The following is a 22,929-nucleotide window of genomic DNA, read 5'->3' as shown; positions in this document are numbered from 1 at the left end:
TTCCACCTGACTAATAAGTCAGGGCAGTGATGAAATCCACTTTGGTTTAAGGGTAGGAGACACGGAATGTCAGTAAAGTGCCTTCCATATTGTAGATACTGAATAAGTGGTTCCTATTATCATTTTGGTCAGAAAAGCATTACGTCCATTAATATTTGTGAATTCCCAATGTGTAAGCCCCTATGCTAAGGTGACATATGAGAGAAAGCAGAGAAATCAGCAGAACAAAGAAATAAGATACCAGATTAAGAAAGGCACCAGGGATACCTCGGGGCACCACACGGGTATAGTACGTGTGTGTGTGACGTTCTCACGCAAATGTGTGACTTCTGACTGTGGATGTCACCTTTCAACCCACTGGGGGGGCAAAAGCCCCATGCAGTCATTCCTCAGGATGTCAGTAAGTATTCAGAGGGACAAGCAGAAGTAGTGAACTAACTCATTTAATAAAGATTTATTAAGCGTCTACTATGTGCCAGAGACTCTTCTAGGTCCTGAAGATATAACAGTGAGTAAAATAGGCCACAATTGCCTATGGCTACAGACAAGGGCCCTGCCACTGCTGGTCTAACAGAAAATTCAGAAATGTTGGGCCATCAAGGTTGAACAAGCTACTTCTTGATGGGATTTCAATAAACCTTCAATAAACCATCTGTGAATGTTGATTATAACTCCCTGGAGTGGATAATGCTCAGTATTTTGCCAAGACTTGTTTGACCTCTTTAAGGAACCCTTGTGTCAAAGGCATGAATACATAAACGATGCCCCAGAAAACATCCTGAAGGTGTCCTTAAGTCATCATATGCAGAAATATAAACAGACTGTGTTAAAAACTGAAGTAGCATGCAAGTTTTCCCAATACCAAAACTTCTACAAAAAGTTAACAGACTGGAGTTGCCTGTCACAAAGCTTCTTTCTGGGCCACTTATCATCACCTGTGAATTTGAAACTAACTTTAATACTAGTCAAAAATGGGCGGGAGGAGGGCAGAATGCATGCTTCCAAAGAAAACAGTGTTGCCCTCCATTTTAGTCACCTTTAAAGTACGTTTTAGCTTTCATTCCTCACATATGCATCAGGAGCATTATTTCTAACACAGTTCTTTTTTACTTGGGAAGGAATCTTGAGGTGTTTCTGAATGTGCATGTCTATGAGTCTGTGTGTATTTTAAAGTTTTTTGATGTCTCCTGACCTACATGCAGTAGTAAGGTCTTTATTATTGTGTATATATACATAACTTTTTTTCTCATAGGTTGCTTGGAAGTGGTTTTAGTGAGAATGTGTCGTGCCTTCAACCCATTAAACAACACTGTTCTGTTTGAAGGAAAATATGGAGGAATGCAGATGTTCAAGGCCTTAGGTGAGTTCAGTTTTATTAGCTACCATCAGTTTTATTAGCTACCATCAGTTTCTCCATTTAGATTATAACTGGTAAAAGAAATGTCCTGATTCTCTAATGAGAACTAGTATCTCATTATTCAATAAGGGTTGTAATAGGTGAGCCTCCAATGTTTCATCTAACTCCTCTGATCTTACAACTGTGCCTCCAAATATCAAAAGAAGGAAGGAAACATATTCTTTGCAGCCAAAGATGGAGAACCTCTATACAGTCAACAAAAACAAGACCGAGAGCTGACTGTGGCTTAGATCATGAACTCCTTATTGCCAAATTCAGACTTAAATTGAAGAAAGTAGGGAAAACCACTAGACCATTCAGGTATGACCTAAATCAAATCCCTTATGATTATACAGTGGAAGTGAGAAATAGATTTAAGGGCCTAGATCTGATAGATAGAGTGCCTGATGAACTATGGAATGAGGTTTGTGACACTGTACAGGAGACAGGGATCAAGACCATCCCCATGGAAAAGAAATGCAAAAAAGCAAAATGGCTGTCTGCGGAGGCCTTACAAATAGCTGTGAAAAGAAGAGAAGCAAAAAGCAAAGGAGAAAAGGAAAGATATAAGCATCTGAATGGAGAGTTCCAAAGAATAGCAAGAAGAGATAAGAATGCCTTCTTCAGTGATCAATGCAAAGAAATAGAAGAAAAGAACAGAATGGGAAAGACTAGAGATCTCTTCAAGAAAATTAGAGATACCAAGGAAACATTTCATGCAAAGATGGGCTCAATAAAGGACAGAAATGGTATGGACCTAACAGAAGCAGAAAATATTAAGAAGAGGTGGCAAGAATACATGGAAGAACTGTACAAAAAAGATCTTCACGACCCAGATAATCATGATGATGTGATCACTCATCTAGAGCCAGACATCCTGGAATGTGAAGTCAAGTGGGCCTTAGGAAGCATCACTACGAACAAAGCTAGTGGAGGTGATGGAATTCCAGTTGAGCTGTTTCAAATCCTGAAAGATGATGCTGTGAAAGTGCTGCACTCAATATGCCAGCAAATTTGGAAAACTCAGCAGTGGCCACAGGATTGGAAAAGGTCAGTTTTCATTCCAATTCCAAAGAAAGGCAATGCAAAAGAATGCTCAAAATACCACACAATTGCACTCATCTCACATGCTAGTAAAGTAATGCTCAAAATTCTCCAAGCCAGGCTTCAGCAATACGTGAAGCACGAACTCCCTGATGTTCAAGCTGGTTTTAGAAAAGGCAGAGGAACCAGAGATCAAATTGCCAACATCCGCTGGATCATGGAAAAAGCAAGAGAGTTCCAGAAAAACATCTATTTCTGCTTTATTGACTATGCCAAAGCCTTTGACTGTGTGGGTCACAATAAACTGTGGAAAATTCTGAAAGAGATGGGAATACCAGACCACCTAACCTGCCTCTTGAGAAACCTATATGCAGGTCAGGAAGCAATAGTTAGAACCGGATATGGAACAACAGACTGGTTCCAAATAGGAAAAGGAGTACATCAAGGCTGTATATTGTCACCCTGCTTATTTAACTTATATGCAGAGTACATCATGAGAAACGCTGGGTTAGAAGAAATACAAGCTGGAATCAAGATTCAGATTGCCGGGAGAAATATCAAGATTGCCGGGAGAATCAAGATTGCCGGGAGAAATATCAATAACCTCAGATATGCAGATGCCACCACCCTTACGGCAGAAAGTGAAGAGGAGCTAAAAAGCCTCTTGATGAAATTGAAAGAGGAGAGTGAAAAAGTTGGCTTAAAGTTCAACATTCAGAAAACGAAGATCATGGCATCTGGTCCCATCACTTCATGGGAAATAGATGGGGAAACAGTGGAAACAGTGTCAGACTTTATATTTGGGGGCTCCAAAATCACTGCAGATGTTGACTGCAGCCATGAAATTAAAGGACGCTTACTCCTTGAAAGAAAAGTTATGACCAACCTAGACAGCATATTCAAAAGCAGAGACACTACTTTGCCGACTAAGGTCCATCTAGTCAAGGCTATGGTTTTTCCAGTGGTCATGTATGGATGTGAGAGTTGGACTGCAAAGAAGGCTGAGCGCCAAAGAATTGATGCTTTTGAACTGTGGTGTTGGAGAAGACTCTTGAGAGTCCTTTGGACTGCAAGGAGATCCAACCAGTCCATTCTGAAGGAGATCAGCCCTGGGATTTCTTTGGAAGGAATGATGCTAAAGTTGAAGCTCCAGTACTTTGGCCACCTCATGCAAAGAGTTGACTCATTGGAAAGGACTCTGATGCTGGGAGGGACTGGGGGCAGGAGGAGAAGGGGATGACCGAGGGTGAGATGGCTGGATGGCATCACAGACTCAATGGACGTGAGTCTGAGTGAACTCCAGAAGAGGGTGATGGACAAGGGAGGCCTGGCGTGCTGCGATTCATGGGGTCACAGAGTTGGACACAACTGAGCGAGTGAACTGAACTGAACTGAACTAGGCCCTCTTGATACCAACCATGTTTCATTCAGAAGTCAATGAAAACTGATTCTAAAGACCTGGGATGCATTTTAAGCACTCTTTATAGGATCAGGTTTCTTTTACTTTCTAGCTTACTGCTTCACAAAGTTTATCGTATAGGCCACTGGTGGTCCATGGGTGATCTCTTAAGTTTCTTATGCAAGTTTATAATCATGAACTAAGATGTTTAAAGGAGGAACTCTTTCACTTGTTTTGCACCCAGAGTCATGGGTTCTCCCTGTTAATTCATGAAGTTCTGAGAGCACAAACAGCATGGGTGCCAACTAGCCCTAAATGATCCCCAGACCATTCTTGTGGGAGGGCAGGATAGAGTCAGTCTCTGGAAGTGTGTCATTCACTTCCAGTCATCAGTGTACGGGGTGGATAAGAATATTAGCAAAGATGGACTGATGCCAGGAAAGGTTTTAAGTATTGGCAGTGTCATTTGTTCCATATCCTGCCCACAGACATCAAAGAAGGCCACTTCCCTTTCACCTTTTGTGCTGTTAGCTGATACGGTAGCCAACAGCAAGTCCACCAGGGCCGGCAGTGTTTCCCTTCTGTAGCTGATACACATCCATGTCATCTCCAAAGCTAGATTTTCAAGAAAGGAGGGAAAACATTGGCAAGCAACCTGGGTATATTTCCAGCTTCATAAAATAAACATTTACCAAGGATCAGTGTAGGGATGAAGCATTGTTTTGTGAGGATCCACAATGGCTAAGCACCTGACCTGTGAGTCGTTCATTAGAAGGTAAAAAGGAATGAATGTTTGCTCCTCAATCAAATTTCCAGGAAAGTACAGGCACTTTATCTCCGTTCTCGTAGTGTGAGGCCCATGGACATCCTATATCACCAGTGACATCCTAAGTGTCACTAAAAATGACAGCCCTTGGCCCATTATACATAATATTTTAGGTTTCCCATGAATGCTATCTCTGTACTAAAGGATCCTCAAATCGCTAATTTAAAGTTTTTTAGTTGGAACTAATTTCAAATTTACAAGATTAGAGTGGGGTTATATAGCCCCAGTTGGATATTACAATGGGCGCACACTGTCTCTATCTGCCCTTCATTGGTAATTTTGACTTTCATTACCTGGTCAAGGCATTGCCCACTTTTCTCACTCACAATCATCACCAAATCACTTCTCAGGTTTTCCTGATGGTTCAGCAGGTGAAGAATCCACCTGCAATGCAGGAGGCACCAGAGATGGGGGTTTGATCCCTGGGTTGGGAAGATTCCCCTGGAGAAGGGAATGGCTACCCACTTCAGCATTTTTGCCTGGAGAATCCCATGGACAGAGGAGCCTGGTGGGTTCATGGGGTCCCAAAGAGTCAGACACAACTGAGTGACTAAGCGCACAGCAGAGCACAAATCACTTCTTCTGGCTAGGAACTTGGAAATATTTTTTTCTGTGTGCTTACTATGCAAGACCTTGAATAATTTCTTGATTATGGGACTTTTTCTTACTGTTATACCATTCTATTCAAGTATTTTCACTTGATTTGCCTTCTTTTATAGGTTCTGATGACTTAGTGAATGAAGCATTTGACTTTGCAAAGAATTTGTGTTCCTTGCAGCTGACTGAGGAAGAGATTGCTTTGTTCTCCTCTGCTGTTCTGATATCTCCAGGTAGGGAGGGCTGAGGTACTTACCATTAAACAAACAAAAAAAAACCTGTTTGCTATCTTTAACATGAATCACACCTACCCAAGCCAAGGTTCTCCGGAGAAACTTTCAAAGAACTATATTTTATTTAGCAAGCTTGTAATATTTTTGGATAATTCAAAGAAAAGTACCCTTACATTAATTTGAATGATCCATTTCATCTCAAATGCAAGAATAGGGTGTGTGGTAAGGTTGACTCCGGGTTCAGAAAAGCATCATCATTTCTTAAGGGATAAATGAAGACAAATAGTGGCCTGAATTATAACCAAGTTCTATTTTGATTTTTAGAATAAAGGACACAGAAAAAATGTCCAATAAGGTGAGGCTTAGAAATAACCTGAATGCACAAGCCAGCATAAGGATTAAAACAAGCACTTTCTTTTCTTTAAATATCTGTTTCACTGGCCTTTCTATCCAAATTATTGTTAGCATTCTTACTTCAGGCAAATGCTGGCGCCTCTTTGTTGTTGTTTAAAGCAATATTAGAAGCTTTAAAAGGAGGTAAGGACAGCAGAGGAAAAAATGGCTCCTAGTGAAGACTGGAAAAGGAAGAACCTCTGATGTGGTGGTAGACACTCTAGAACAGGTTCTATCACCAAGTATCTCGGTGACCTTAAACACTTGACCCCTCAGAATCTCAGTTTCCTCACCTGCAAAGAGGGTTGAGTTTCGTAATAATAAAGACCCAGTCTAGCTCTGAAATGCAACAAACAGTGGAAAGTTTTCAAAGCAGGTAAGGTGTGACATTCATAGATCAAATAGCACTATAGTCATTGAAATTCTTTTTAAAATCATGTGCCAGTTTGAAACTGTATAGAATCCTCATAAATGCATGGTTCCTTCCTCAACCAGAATGAAAAGTCAGAGCTGCTCATTCAGTCATCTGTTGGGTTAGATTTGAGTTCAAGGAATAGCAGTGTCATTAACAGTTCTTTATAGAAAGAAAGACACATTCCTGGTCATTTTATGGTCAAGAGACTCATTCCTTCTATAAACCATTTATCTCTAGAGACTTGCTCTTTTCTCTTTTCTTACACCTAACACATTTTTCAGTGAGGCTGGAAGAAATTAATCTTCCTGGTGATGGGACTTGTTGACATATCACTCTAGCTATGTGTACCCTTAATACAGCCTTTACACTTTGTATCCGGTAGACTTTATTACTTATTTTTTTAATTTTTTAATGATTTTAAAAATTTGGTTCTGTTTTTTATCACTTTATCAAAAATGGAAGTTAGTTATCAATTGGCATATTATTACTAACAGTTTCTTTCGTGGCTCTGTCTAAAATAAAGTTGCTCCTCCAAGCTTTTCCCTTTTTTTTTTTTTAACCCTAGAAGGTTTTCCATACTTGGCAGCACAAAGATAAATGAAAGAAGTGACAAGAAAGATTTATTTCTGGTAGCAACCAAATGCCAAATAATTTTCTGCCTGCCATTTTCTCATTGCATTTGCTTCTTCCCATCAATTATAGTTCAGGAGAAGATTGAGCCTGCAGGTCTGTGATGAGGCAGGTGGTTTCACTCTGATTCCCACTTCCTCAAAGGAAGCAATACAAAATTCATGTCCTCTTAGGTATGTGTGTGGCAAATCAGTAAATTCCTAGCAGCAAATATTTAAGACCCAATATAGCAAATCTAAACAATCCATGAAGATAATTTCCCCATTTGAAAGGCAAATGTGCTTCTTATGAGTGAAAAATCAGCTGAACTATGAGCCTTTTTCTAGGAAGAATATGCTAAAGCCATCAAATTCCAGAGTTTGGAAGCAAAGCATGAGGTTTAGCTTATTCTACCCGGTGGGGACTCTTCTAGCCCTGCTCACAGACCCACACTCAGAGGCTTCTAGAAGCAATTCCAAGATACCATGTTGGCCACCTTGGCATAGTGCCATATTCAAAGAGGAAAGACAGTTTTCCCGTCTGTGGAGGCTCCATCTCATGCCAGACACACCCTTCCGCCCAGGTTCTTGCCATAATAGTTACTGTCTATTCAGCTCCGGATGGTTTAGGGAAGGGAGAAGCAGGGAAACTTAATGTATTCTGATTGACAATGGTCACTAAAGGTTTTTGTGCTCACTTACGTAAGGGTTTGCTTAACTGTTGGCTAGACTTGTCCTGGCCCTGTCTAGGATTACAGAATCGAGTTTCTCACCTGACCTGAACTGTGTTCAGAAGGATCATGTGAAGTTCTTTTCCATGAGTATTTGTTCAGCATTTGGACACTCTGGGTGTCTCTTCACTGAAGTTTCAACCTAAGGCATTGATGCTGGACTGAATTTTGTCACCACAGTATAAAGCATCTGGGAAGAAAGAAGAACAAAATGAAAGAACAAAGAGAGGGAGGGAGGAAAGAAAAAAGAAAGTAGGAAAGGCTAAAGGAAAGGAGGGATTATCCTAGCCATTATTTAAACATTCAATATAGAAAAAGAGGACACGGGATTAATTTTTATGTTGATTCATGTCGATAGTATATAAAATATAACAGCTTATATAAAAGAAGGGAGATCCTGAATACCAAAAATGCTCCTTTACAATAGATTTTCTTCACTTCTATAATTCATTTCTTTACAAATCATTAACTTACACTTTGAAAGAAAATCTAAGCATATGTCCAGGGAATGAGTTAGAGATGTAAACTGTCACAGATAGTAAGACACATGGAGTGTCTTTGAATCACTGTGTCCTTACCTCCATCCTGATTTCCTGTAAGTGTTTTGTACATTACTGTCCTCATGGCATTACTTATAAACTATTTGTTTTAGAAAAATAATTACATGTCTTCAGAAGCGATTTAGACTAATTTGAGTTAGGTCTAAATCTCAGCACTTACATAGGTAGGTGAAATACAACGAAGCTTACCTTCTGTTCCCTTCCTACCTACCCTTTTCCTTTCTTAGACCGAGCCTGGCTGATAGAACCAAGGAAGGTCCAGAAGCTTCAGGAAAAAATTTATTTTGCACTTCAACATGTGATTCAGAAGAATCACCTGGATGATGAGACCTTGGCGAAGGTAGGTCCTCGGAGCACAGACCCCCTGTCACTGACAGAGCCCAGTGAGCAGGGGAGGGCTAGTCATATAAGGCAAGGGACATTTCTCATCAGCAACAAGGTCTGAAGTTTACCAAAGGTGGCATAAACTTCAAGTGTGCGTTTTAAAAGGGACACTGCTGCTGCTAAGTCACTTCAATCGTGTCCGACTCTGTGCGACCCCATAGACGGCAGCCCACCAGGCTCCCCCGTCCCTGGGATTCTCCAGACAAGAACACTGGAGTGGGTTGCCATTTCCTCCTCCAGTGCATGAAAGTGAAAAGTGAAAGTGAAGTCGCTCAGTCGTGTCTGACTCTTAGCGACCCCATAGACTGCAGCCTACCAAGCTCCTCCATCCATGGGATTTTCCAGGCAAGAGTACTGGAGAAGGGGGACACTAGGAAACTATAATAAGCTGAGAGCATAATAACTTCTTAGTCAAGGATGATACTGATGGGTCTGAACCCCAGATAGAGGAAGACACATTATAGGAACCGAGGGTGCTTATCTGAAGAACAAAAGCAAGGAAACAAGTCTTCAAAAATCACATGTGAAGAAAGAGGAGACTTTGCGCCACGAGGGAGTCTGGTCTGGACAAAAGAATGGTTGGATTTTTATTCAAAATAAGGAAGAACTATAAAGTGATGAGAACTGCTGAACAGACAGTAGACCACTGAGTGGAGTGAGGTCCCTGTCATTGGTCAGATTCTTAGAGATTCTGCCTTGTTTCCTTTCAGATATGTTTTTAATGGCAGTCCTACCCAGAGTAGAAGATTAGACTGATGCCTTGTAAATTTTCCTTCAACTCTAATCTCCTCACCTCTAATCTGGGATTTTTTCAAAATGAAATATCTCAAGGGCAGACTGCATGCACAGCGCCTTGTACTTCATTCACAATTCAGCTTAATTAAAAATAGTGATCCCTTAGAAGAATTCTGGAAAAAGTTATGTACCAACATAAAATGATCATAAGAGGAATAAGGAGTTTTCTAATGATATCTAGCATTATTTTAGATCCTAAAATATCTTAAATTTCTTAAGAATTGGAGTTTTTTTTTTAGAGGTTGAGCAACTAAGAAGTAGAGCTTATCCTCAGTTAAAGATGACAGTTATCCGACTCTATATTTTTATCATTAAAACTCTCCCACTCTGCTCTTGAAGTTCTTTATTTTAAAAGGCGGGGGGCGGGGAGGGGGACTCTGCTGGAGATACTATCAGATTTTACTTTGCACATACAGAGTACTACCATAAAAAACCTCCATGAGTTAAATATGCTGTTTCATTATGGTAATATTTTGCTAACATTAACACATCACTAGGAAGAACATTTCTATACCATAGAGTGATAGTTCTCTTTGATGTAACTTGTCACTTATCACATGGGCAAGGACAAATCCCATGCTCTTCATACCTCAATTTTCTCCCAGGTAAGAGCAAAACTTCTACATGCTTTCAGATACACTGTGCAGAAATGATGATACTGTGGATATATCTGTCTCTCTAATTGCTGTGTAGCATGTATGCATAAATGCATCGGGTTAGTTAATGTTGGCAGGAAGAATGTTTCTTGCATTTGGATCCCCCAAAGACTTTAGTCCCCATATTTACCACCCTAAAATCCAGAGTTAGACAAAAACTATTCCACTTCAGGAGATCATCTTCTTATCAGAAAACCATGGTTCTTTTGTCTGTAAAATGAAGATTATAATTTCTTACTCCTATAGAGAAGTATAGGTTCAAATGAGATATATACACTGCATAAATTCTAACACATTGTCACATGGTGATTATTACTTCCCCAAGACAGTAACCCTTGTGCTTATTCCATTTTCTACTACTTGGTTGGTATCCTGATGGTGATCTGAGGTATTTGGGGGTAGATAGGAGACAGAAATTGAAGATGAAACATATGTAATAGCAAAAAAAAAAAAAAAAATTAAAACACCAAGTAAAGTCAGCTTAACTCTCCTTTTTCCATCTTTAGGGGGAAAGGTATACAATTATTTTATTTTTTAAGTATAATTAACATACAACATTATATTAGGCTTAGGTATATAACATAATGATTCAATATTTGTATATGTTGTGAAGAGTCATGTCCGACTTACAAAGACTCAGACATGACTGAGCAACCGAACTGAACTGATATGTTGTGAAACGAACACCACAGTAAGTCTAGTTAAATCCATTCAGTTCTTTTCTTATGGAAAGAGAAAGTTGTAAATCTGGGAATCAGAGAAAGTGTTAGAAAGGATAATTTCTTATACAAAATTCACTGGAGTCAAATGACAAAGCATTGCTTCCACTAGTCATGTGTGGATATTGAGTTTCTGTGTGGACCTTTCGCTGTAACGGTCATCATTTGATAGGATGTTAAGTGAACTAGGGGCTTCCCTGGTGGCTCAGAGGGTAAAGAATCTGCCTGCAATGCAGGAAACCCAGGTTCATTCCCTGGATCAGGAAGATTCCCTGGAGAAGGGAAAGGCTACCCACTCCAGTATTCCTGCCTGCAGAATTCCATGGACAGGGAAGCCTGGTGGGCTACAGTCCATGGGGTCGCAAAGAGTCGAACACGACTGACCGACTAACACTATGTGAACGAATGTGGAGGGACCATGAAATGGAATGAGAATTGGGTTCTCGTTTCTCCCTGCTCTGGACCGTGTGGTTTTGCATAAGTCACTCCATTTGTCTAAGTCTCAGTTTCAAGTGTGTTGGGGAAAGGGAAGGGACAGGCAAGTCTCTTGAGTTCCTGATTGCCTTCATACTCTAAGGACAATGGCGCCATTGACATATAGGGACACCCACTCATCAAACCCACGCTCTCCAAAAGAAATAAACAGCTTCATTTAAATCCACGGAGAACTATTCCACCATACCACAGATACTTTTCATATTTTCAGAAATTTCTTCTTTCACCTTCATAGCCATGGAGCTCTTTTGCTCCATGACACCCCTGAAAGAGTGACCCCTCTGGGCAATCGGGCACACAGTATGAAGCTTATCTCCAGAAAACTGCACATATGCCACTGCTGTATTCAAGTCCAGTGGTTTGGGTTATAGTCTCAGTAAGTGGGGTGGATCTGCCTCTGTGCAAAGGACAAAGATTGTTAATACTGCCGGCCACTTTGACTCTGAACAGGTGTAGCCGGCTTCAAGTGAGGTGCAGGGTTCAGACATAGTTATTAGATTTCATCTTGAAAAAACTGTCTCCAAAACACTTCCTGCATGCCCACTTCCTGAAATTAAAGTTCAAGTAGCAATGCCTTATACTTTTGACCAAACTTGGACCTGGAGAGGATTTTAAATTCAGGAATTTTAATCCATCAACTAAAAGTTCTCAACCCCTGTGTACTAATCAGTTTATTTATTTTTTTGTTTGTTTAGGGTAAAAATAAATAATCTAGTTTCCTCTTTTCATGATCATAATGAGAATATGTACCATATATATAATGAACCATCAGAACTAGCTTAGTTATTCTGCACAAGTGACTTAACCTCTGTGTCTCGGTTTTCTTATTTGTAAAATGTGATTAAAGATAGCATTGATGTCATATGGTTATTTTGAGGACTGAATGAGATCAAATATAAGCATGGTACATGATTCATAACCAATATGTACATGCTGTTGTAGCTGCTGTGGACAGAAGAAACTTTTTTTCCTCAGGGAAATGTTTTATCCAAGAAATGGGTATATTTGAACTAATCGCTGATGAATGCATACTGTTTCAAAGGATGGAAGTTAGAGCTTTAGGGAGGTGAAGTATGGCATTCCAAGTGATGGGGGCAATGATATATATATAAGAAAGTATACGCTGTATGCAGACTATGAATAATAGTTAGATTTGGCTGGATCCCGGATTGGAGAAGTGAGGAAATGAGATAACAGTGGTCACTCTCACTACAGCTCACAAAAGAAATACATGGAGAAGAACATGGACATGTCAACCCACTCCAGTATTCTTGTCTGGAAAATCCCATACACAGAGGAGCCTGGCAGGCTACAGTCCATGGGGTCACAAAGAGTCAGATACCACTGAGCAACTAAACATATATACACATATACGGGCTTCTCTGGTGGCTCAGACAGTAAAGAATCTGACTGCTGGTTCAGGAAGATCCCCTAGAGAGGGGAATAGCTACCCACTCCAGTATTCTTGGAGAATTCCACGGACAGAGGAGCCTGGAGGGCCACAGTCCATGGGTCACAAAGAGCCGGACATGACTGAGTGACTATCACTTACTATGTATATATATGTATATGTATGTATATATGTATATGCATATATACACATATATTTTTAAGCCCCATATGACTAGGGGAGGCAGCCCATCTGTTCTCTGGGCTTCACTTTTTTTTTGTCTCCTAAATAAGGAGGTTGGACTGGATGGTCGTTAAGGTCCCTTCAGTATAACATTCTTTGACTCTAGAAGAGAAAAACAAAGGTTCCTTCTAACATCTTCTTTTGCTTCCCAGTATTCAGTCCTGTGCAGTAGTTTTAAGGACTCTTTAGATGTTCTGCCACTACAATAAGTGAATAAATAGATTTCTCCAGGTCTTGCAGATTCAAATGAGTACTCTATGCACTATTGTACTGAATTTAGGGTGATATTCTAGTCCCAAAGCATACACTGTTTATAAACCCCACATCCAGGGGTCAGCATTCCTATCAGGCTTTCTGTTTCTGGCAGAACAACAAAACTATCCAACACAGAGAGGGGAATTTTTCTAATGTAGCAGCAGCAAGTTTCTAAATAAAAGCTTGTATGAGGGGAGGTTTACACAGCCCTACTTTACAGTGTTAATAATTGAGATTTTTATCTGAAAGAAATCACTCCTAGTCACTCTCACTTTAGTAAGCACTATTAGGATACAGAGTTAGGGAAAAAAACAAACAAACAGCTGTGCTGACTCATAGGTAGGGTCTATGGAGCAAGCAAACACTGATTGAGAGATCAGTGAGAACTGCCAAGGATCATTTACAATGATTTTCATTGCTGTCTCAGTAAGATCAAAAGAGACTATGTCATGATTAACAATGGGATGTTTACGCCTGAAGCCTGCTTATTCTTTGTGCAGGACACTAGATGTCACATTAGAATTCCTAGCAGGTGGGCCTGCGATTCATCAGTTTAATCTTGAACAGCACAGTCTGTCCAGTCACCACTTGAGTCCCTGCTCAGATGATGTGGCCTCGTGGTCTGAGCCTCCCTGTTCTCCTTCATATTTAGTTAGGAATTTGTTTTATATTTAATTTTTCCATACTTTCTTAAACTACAACATACGAGCAGAAAGTTCTTAACTTGTTAGTATTTAGCTCAATGAATCATCACACAGTTAACATACCAGTGTAACCGCTGCCCAGGTTAGGACCAGGCACCCCAGAAGCCCTGCTCAGGTTTCGCCAAGTAGGATATATCCTGTAAAATAATGCAAGAAGAGGCAAGATTACAGAAAACAGTTCAACAGATCATCCAAGATTTCTAATTCCAAATCAATTCTCAAGAAATAGCTTTCTTAGGGAATAGTTTTCTACTTCAGCCTACATGTATAATGAGTGCGTATTGGGTGCCAGATGCAGGGGAGGGAGCAAAAAATAATACACAGTCTTGGCCCATGAGTGGAAAGTTTCCTTGAGGAATCCCTGAGAGAGATCAGATTATTTCAACTCATGTTAGTCATTTATAGTTTGCTGGCATACACTATAGGTCCCACACCCAGAAATGTTAGGGATTGTCTGTCAGACTAATAGTCGATAAGAAGAAGCGAGGTGTTCTTTGTCTGTTTTCTGGCTATTCCACAAGACATTCAGTATCTTAGTTCCCTGACCAAGGATGGAACCTGTGCCCCCTGCCATGGAAGCTCTGAGCCTTAAACCACTGGACCACCAGGTAAGTTCCAGAAGAGAGGTTTTGATGTTACTCCCCACTCACGAAGTTGCAAGTTGATGTATTGGTTAGGACTCTTGGGTTACAAGGAACAAGAACCAACTCCCGCTAGGAAAAGCAAGAAGAAAATAATAAAACTAATGAAGAGAAATCTCATGGAACCTAAGGTCAGAAATCCAGCCCCCATTCAGGAAATGCTGGGACAAGAAATTGAGAAGCCTTCAGAATTTTTCATCCCACGAGTTTCTCTCTCTTTAGGTATCTGCTTTCTTCTTCTCCCTCTCTGAATACCAGTTTTCTCTGCTTCCTTGGTCTTGGTGAAATATGGCTAGCTCTTAGCTCCTTAGGTCACTAGAAAGTAATTTAGAAAGTACATTTAGAAAGTAATTCGCTGGCTCTCTGTCTGATTCCAGATTCCAATCCTAGCTGAAGCAAGTGTCCGCTTCCACTTTAGTCAGCCATTCCAGAGTAGAGAAAACATCCCATACAGCATGGATGTCAGGATGGAGTAAGGATGGTGGAAGAGGGCTGTGACCTGAACAGATACCTCAAATTCAGTGCTGGAAGTCTAGGCCAAATATCTAGATTTAGCTAAACAAAAACTCCAAAAAGAGTGAATGGAGAAGACGAATGGATGTGCAGCCTCACTGTATATTTCCTGTCTTTATCAGTGCTTCTGTGGTTTCTTCTGCTTTAATTAAGCCATTGTTGACTTCCTGCTTCATGTAGGAAGGCATCATGATGGCCTAAAAGCTCACATGATCTCTAGCTTTCACCTTTGCATGTTCCATTTTTTCAACATCAAATGTGTCAATTATAAAATTGTGGGTTTTCTCATAAAACCACCCTCTGGAAAGAAGCATAGGATTATTATCTATTCTCAAGCAGCTATTTTTCTTCTTATAGACCCCTGTAGGTATAAGCTGAAGCTTCTTTCTTACAAGAAATGTTTATCATAAGAGAGTGAGATGAGTAAATGAGTGTGAAAATGCCTTTTTCTAGACCCTCTGTCTACTCCTGCCATGGGGATTATTTAAACATGATGAAATCTCATGATGATTTGAAATCAACTACCCCTTCCATCTCCAAGTGCTTCTAGATCACCACCCCAGCTATTTAAACAGTTGTTGAGCCTTCAACTACTGCTGAGGCTTCTCTGAGCTCCTTTTGACATGGGGGTTTCCCAGCTGCAGTACAGCTGAGTTTCCCAACTGAGTAATATCTTCTCAACCCAAGGTTTGAACCCACTTCTCCTGTATCTTCTGCATCGGCAGGAGGATTCTTAACTACTGAGCCTCCTGGGGAAACCTCAACACACAATATGTGTGTGTGTTCTCAGTCACTTGTCATGCCCGACTCTTTGCAACCCCATGGACTATAGCCCACCAGGCTCCTCTGTCTGTGGGATTATCCTGGCAAGAACACTGGAGTGAGTTGCCATTTCCTCCTCCAGGGGATCTTCCTGACCCAGGGATCAAACCTGCATCTCCTGCGTCTCCTGTATTGCAGATAGATTCTTTACTGCTGAGCCATCTAGGAAGCAAACATACAATACATAGAGAATCAATTTTGGTTGCTTGTTTAGGGGCTAAGCTGGTTTCTTGTCCTCTGTGTTGTTTGGCTGAACAAACATGACCTTGACTATTTCTCTCCTTGAGGGAAGCATTACTGTCATAGATGGCTTGTATTGACTCACTTAACCCTCCCAACAACTCTCTGAGGTAGGGACTGTCATAATTGTCATCCGACAGAAAGGAAGCTAATAGGTTAAGTGACTTGTCCAAGATCATACAACTGTAAAGAGCAAGTCAGGGATTCAAATACAGACAGGCTCATTGAAAGCCCGTATTTTTATCACTAGACTAATCCTCTTTATGTAGTATTTGTGTTTCATACGGAACTCAAGAAATTTCATTACTTGTCTCTCACCAAACTAATAGAACCAAGCAAATGAAACCTTCCCTCTCTAGATATGATCATTTCTGATCAGCCTCCAGAAAAGAAGCTAACTTGACACTCAGTTACCAGGACTATTTCTTATATGATAAAGAATTTGTCACTTTTAAAAAACAGCTGTAAATTTATAAGATTTGAATCTCTTAACAGTTCTTCTCAAAGTCTATTCTATGGACCCAGTGTACCAGTATCCTCAGGATATGTATTTCAAACATGAAATCTGAGCTCCACATCTAGGTTTCATGAAACAGAATCCCTACAAGTGGATTGCAGTAATCTGCATTTTTAGGAAGCACCCCAGCAATTCTTGTGCACACCAAAGATTGACAAGCATTACAGAGTTGCATCTGGGTGTTTTAGGAACTCTGCACACCATCAATTCAACTGCAGATGATTATAGAAAGCTTTCAAAGCCTCTACGCATTCAGTAGCTATTTCAGGGAGAATTGTAATGTGCAAGAAGTTTTCCGAAATTGTTACAGTCTCCTTCTGTGTGAACCAGCTGGTTAAGAAAGCTTGAATAATTTCCCAAGGGACTCTAGTTAGTGGACATTTGTACACTCTTCACCTATGAAAATATAGAGAAGACACTGCTTTCCACCAGGATTCAAATCAAATTTTCAGAATGGGATTCTGATCATCTTTCTTAAAATTCTTCCAAAGACCTTAACAGAGACCGTGAGACCTAGCATAACCTGACTATGCAGCCTCACCAGCTTTATCCTTGAACATGCTCACCCACTGCTCCAGGGACACTAAACTTCTTTTAGTTCTAATACCGCATATGATCCTGGAACATATTATACACCCCCGAGCCCCAGCATCTGGTTAGCTCTCTCCCCCTTCAGAGCCCAGCTTAAATGGTCCTTTCTCAGAAGTGCCTGCCTTAAAGAAGTCAGAGCATCCTATTATGTACCACTTGTCCTAGCATCGTTCCTCCATGGCACTCGCCACAGTTTTTCAGTCTGCTTTTGACTGTGTGGTCATATTCATCTGTCTCCCCACATAGATTATAAGCAATAACACTACTGTTTTGTGAATTCTAGTGTCTAATAGAAGTGTCTGCTACCAGTTTAAGTACCTCACAACGTTGAAAAGTCCTTATTCTTAGCCTAAAACTTAACATCCATTCTGTAAAGATTCTACAGTTTTGTTTTTTTATTTTTTCATTTCTGTCCCTGTGATTAAATAGCAGTGAACTGAAAATTCTGAACCCCAGACTTCTTTGTGTGTTCTAGATCCCTTTAATGAATATGTCAACAGCTCTAATCCTGGTGCTATTTTTAAATGGCTCATAGTGTGGTTATATAGTCATTAGTCGTTAAAAGGAAAGTTAATGAAAGAGTGGAAATTTCTGATTTTGAAAAGTCACAAAGTAACTAATTATCTATTTCCTCCTTTACTTCAAAGGCTGAAATGGTTTCTTATTATTGAATAGAGTAGGGAGAGCAGTGAGCCTAATTGGTGATTAGATGGGTTTATTTTATTTCATCATTGCTTTCAAGTGTACCTTTGGTCAACTATATGAACTATCAAGCTTATCTTTTGTAAAAGTATTATCTATATGAGAGTATTTCTTATTCCCACAGTAATTTGATCACAATGATACTTGGTTTTAAGCAATTTTGACACTAAATGATGGATTCTAAGTGTTTCAGAATTATAAGTGTGTTAAAAGCTAGAATTGTCCAGAACCTGATGACATATATAGTGTTTAACAAACTGTGGGTATTTTAAATTATTAAAACACTGTCTCCTGGGTATTTAAATTTAAAAAATTATATCTTACATGATACATATCAAAACCTAACAGTTATAAGTGGATGTTCTAAAAAATAATAATAATAAGTGGATGTTCTCCCATGACTTTTTAAAACACCTCCCCAAGGAAGCTGAGTGCCAGTGACCTCCCAAATTCTCCCTTAATTAAATATAGGTTTCATTTTGTGCATTAAAGTGGGAAAGGATTACAGAGAGAGTGGCAAGCTAGTGACTGGACAGCAGAGCAGTCCAGAGCATTGTGAATTACACCTCATATGACTGATGTTATACCTTTCTAACACTGTCATCTTCCAAAACTAAAAATCTGATATTCATGTTATAAAAATCTATGGGAAATGGTATTCATGTTATAAAAATCTATGGGAAATGGTAGATAAGGATATTAGCTAATTGTGTTTCATGCCTACAGTATTCTTAGCACTTTCATATTAATTTCGTCACTTGGTTTATACAACAACTCAATGAAATAGATGCTACGAGTAAGTCCATTTTACAAATGAGAAAACTGAGACATAGAGGGTGTCACAGACATATAGCCATTTAGCTACTTTAGAACCAGGATTCCAACTTAGTCAGCCTGCCCGGCCAGCACCTCCTCCTAATGATTAGACTAAACTCCCTTCCATACATACTTTCTATAAGAACAATGAACTAGGAAGCTTGGTCCTGCTTTCTTTCCTGCTCTTTATTTTCTCTTTAGAGAGTGGGGGAGGAAGGTGTTTTGTTTTGTTTTGTTCTAAAGGAGAAGCTGAAAGTGAGCCTTCTTTCTTTTTGAACATCTTTTTCCAAAGTCGGTTCCCTTCATCTGGGGCCAGGGAGGACACTGATTCAGGAGACAGAGCACTAATGAGCTTCCCTCTTTGTCTCCTTCCCTGTCTCTCCACTCTGCAGCTAATAGCCAAGATACCAACCATCACAGCAGTTTGCAACTTGCACGGGGAGAAGCTGCAGGTATTTAAGCAATCGCATCCAGACATAGTGAATACACTCTTTCCTCCGTTATACAAGGAGCTCTTTAATCCTGACTGTGCCACCGTCTGCAAATGAAGGCAACAAGCGAACTGTCTCATAGTCGTGGAATGCATCACCATTAAGACAAAAGCAATGTGTTCATGAAGACTTAAGGAAAATGTCACTACTGCAACATTAGGAATGTCCTGCACTTAATAGAATTATTTTTCACCGCTACAGTTTGAAGAATGTAAATATGCACCTGAGTGGGGCTCTTTTATTTGTTTGTTTGTTTTTGAAATGACCATAAATATACAAATATAGGACACTGGGTGTTATCTTTTTTTAATTTTATTCAGGTATGTTTGGGGAAACAACTGTTTATAGAATTTTATTGTAGATATATACAAGAACAGAGCAGTACTTTACATGATTACTTTTCCTGTTGATTGTTCAAATATAATTTAAGAAAATTCCACTTAATAGGCTTACTGATTTCTATGTTTTTAGATAGGCGATGCATGTATAAATTTGTAGCTGTCTTGGAAAGCACTGTGCAGGTATGTGATAAGTATATAATATCTGAGAATATTATATATGACTATTACTTATACACACACATGCACTGTGGCTTAAAATATCATACCTACTGGCAAAGGAGGTTCAGTCAGGCGCTCTTACGTTATTTACCTTCTGTGTTTTATGTTACCTTTATGTTAGACAATCAGGATTTTGTTTTTTCAGCCAGAGTTTTCATCTGCAGTTAATAGCAGAATGGTATCAATTCAGAAATAAGTTGATAAAGGAATAAATATAACGCATGACCTCTGTAGAAAAACTCTGTTTCGATCAATGACATCAAAGCCTTGTCAAAATGGTACATATAGAAAAAAAAAAATTATTTGGAGCCATTTTCCTGTTTTAAGAATTAGGCCACAGAAAACATTGTGGAGTCCAGGGCCTTTTGACCAAACAACAGATATTTCCTATTTTTTCACCAGGACACAAAAACCACCTTTTTTTCTTTGAATTTCAAGTTGTGAGAGAAACTTGATTTTGGTGCTTATTGTATCAACAGAGAAATACAGTCGGTAGATTATGACCACCAGCAATTTTTTCTAAAAAAATTGGAGTAAAAGAGTAAATCAGAACCCAGGGTCCTTATACCATTTCATGTAAACATTTTTATCTCTTTTGCAAAGAAGTAGAAAGAGAATATACAAAGCAAAAAAGTAGTTCTTTATGTTCATTCTCTTTAATAAGTTTGTTAGAAAAAAAGGAGCAATAAATAAAGGGGGAGGCAGGACTTTCTATGTTCTTCTAGTCTGGGACCTCTAATTTTTTCAACTCCAAAATGCCATATTATAAAAATATAGTAAAACCTTGATAGATTAGAATAAAAAGATCTGTGTTATTCTACAGACCGAATGCACCCCAAAGCCAAAACTCTTTCTGGTGCCGTTTGAAATTGCATCATCCATCTACCCTGGGGTTATTCTTTTAGAAACTTTTAAAAGTACAGAATGCCAGAGTTGAGATCAGGATTAGACAACTTGGATTTCCTAATACAAGATCTCACTTCTCCACTTGCCCTCCAACCAAAGTGATCACCAGAAAAACATAAATTCCAAGGAGCTTGTTCTGCTTGTGTTCTGGAGGCCTTGTGCCTTTAGTTTCATTTGGTCCCAAACAAGAGTTTTTAAAAGGAATCTAGAGAGGAGCTTTGTGTATAAGACAGGGAAAATTATGATCTGTAAGTGTAGCCTGGCCATCAACTCAAGAAGACCTGCTCTTATCTTGTCTAATACTCACACACACACACACACACACACACACACACACATAAACACACACAAATGCACACCTGCTTTGTGAAGTTTCTATCAGTGGAAACTGATTTTTTTTAATCTTATGCTCTCCTGAAGCTGGATGGTTGACAGCCGTCTCCATGATGCCACGGCACCGCTCACTGATGATCAAACAGTAGTGTTCATCTTGTCTTTTAGAAAACAGAGCCTTTTCCCACCTCATGATTGATGAATTCCAAACCAATGGAGAAAAAAAGGCTTTAAAATAATGAATCCCTTTCTCAACTACTGTTATATTCAATTAATTTAACTACACTGAACCAAATTACCTTCAGTGTCTAAGAAGACAGCTGTAGACTGCTTATTATGCTGCTACAGGGACTCAGTTCTTTTTGGTGTAAATGTCACTCCTGTTAGTTCTTTGTATAAAGAATTAATTCCAAGAGTCATATTTCCTTCTAATGGAAAGATTACTTTACTGATTGCTAGGAAAACAGGGTAATGGAAGGCACTCAATTAAACCAAGCTGTTTCCAAATGCAATGTATGTTTTATGATTGGCTTGTGATAGGCAATGCTTAATGTGTCTACTTGGCGTTTCCCTTTGAGCTTTGAACTTATGTCAAACTTTGCTTTCATTGTTCAGTTGGACTAGTGTTTCCTATTGTCAGCCTGTAATTCCTGCTCAGTTGCAAAGGGAACCATTTGTTTCCTCCAATTTACCTTAGAGGATTTAAATTGACTCAATTGATGAAGTGGCTGAGAATTTTCCCTCCCTTGTCCCATGGGTGATGTAGGAAAAAGATTGTTCCCCACACTGCCTCAGGAGGTCCTGGATTTGAATTTGTGTTGTTTCCACTGGTGCAATCATTTCACTGGGACGGCATGAACCTTTTGAAGCTAGGGGACAGGAAACAGCTAACAACTGAACCAGAACAAAACAGTGGAAACCAGTACGCGATCAGCCCCTTGCAGTTGAGAAAAGAGATTTCCAATTTTTGCCACAGTTGCCAAATCTGTCCCTTGAAAGACAGCCAAGTCATGTGTTCAGTGGTAACAAAGTACCTTTAAAAGCTGCCCTTTGAATGTCTCCTGTGACTACCTCTGGAGGTATTTTGAAATTTTGGTTAACAACTTTCTTGACCACATGCAACCTTTGTCCCTTCCCCATGAAGACTCACAAGTGTTTGCAACACATCCGTAGTAAGGTGGGCACTGGAAGAAAGGACCCAGGATCTGTACTTCTCACGTCATGCTTCGTAAATGACAATCACTGCTTGATGCAGATGTTGCACTGTATCCACTCAGGGATGTTTTGTTTTGTTTTGTTTTAAAAAAAGGTACACCAAGAAGGAGGGGGACAAAAACCAGGAAAATGACAACAAAATATAAATGGCACAAATTAAATATGCTAGTGAGAGAACCACTCTGACAAGGCTTTCAGACCAATGAGGGGTAACTTCATGCTGTAAGCTGAATTTACTTCTATGTTTGGACTTGCTGAAAAATTGCTCATGAGTAACAACTTAGCTTCATTTTCTAAAATCTCCTAAGAGTCAAATGATCCAGTTGCCCCATTTATAGGAATATGTATCTCCCAGAGAACCCAGGCTTCCTATACAAGTCCTATACAAGTCAGTGGCATTCACCACTTGACAAGGGAGGTGACTTGTGGTCTGTGAAAAGAAAGGCAAGTTTTGGAGGGAACATAGGAAAATAAGGAATTCCACATCTGGCCTAACATCTCATCTCAAGCCCAACTGTCTGTGACTCTGGTCCTCTTTGTATTCCTTTTTCTGCAGCTCTTTTACCCCCCACCCCCCCGCCCCCAAAGATTGAAAACTGAGGGTGGAGATGTAGTTGACAAACATACCCTTTCTGGATCTCCCTTGTTTTAAAAGTGTCTTCAGGACTCTGAACCACTGGGTAGGTAAAAACAGACAATACAGAGGTCTCTTAGGTAATCAGATTTCTTTGATAGAATC

At 39.7% G+C, this 22,929-nt stretch overlaps 1 protein-coding gene across 1 annotated transcript in view; it reads left to right on the top strand.

Annotated features, from left to right (window-relative positions):
* Positions 1-20,035, top strand: part of RORB (RAR related orphan receptor B) — a 58,447-nt gene extending 38,412 nt beyond the window's left edge. The window contains exons 7-10 of the mRNA XM_069573714.1: positions 1,253-1,360; positions 5,385-5,495; positions 8,430-8,542; positions 19,078-20,035. Of these exons, the coding sequence (XP_069429815.1) occupies positions 1,253-1,360; positions 5,385-5,495; positions 8,430-8,542; positions 19,078-19,233 (488 nt within the window). The 3' untranslated portion in view covers positions 19,234-20,035. The remainder of the gene's footprint in view (positions 1-1,252; positions 1,361-5,384; positions 5,496-8,429; positions 8,543-19,077) is intronic.
* Positions 20,036-22,929: the final 2,894 nt, after the last annotated feature.

Source organism: Ovis canadensis, chromosome 2, assembly GCF_042477335.2.
Source record: "Ovis canadensis isolate MfBH-ARS-UI-01 breed Bighorn chromosome 2, ARS-UI_OviCan_v2, whole genome shotgun sequence".
NCBI lineage: Eukaryota > Metazoa > Chordata > Mammalia > Artiodactyla > Bovidae > Ovis > Ovis canadensis.
The sequence above is the reverse complement of the archived record's forward strand: the minus strand, read 5'-3'. Positions and strand labels throughout refer to the sequence as shown.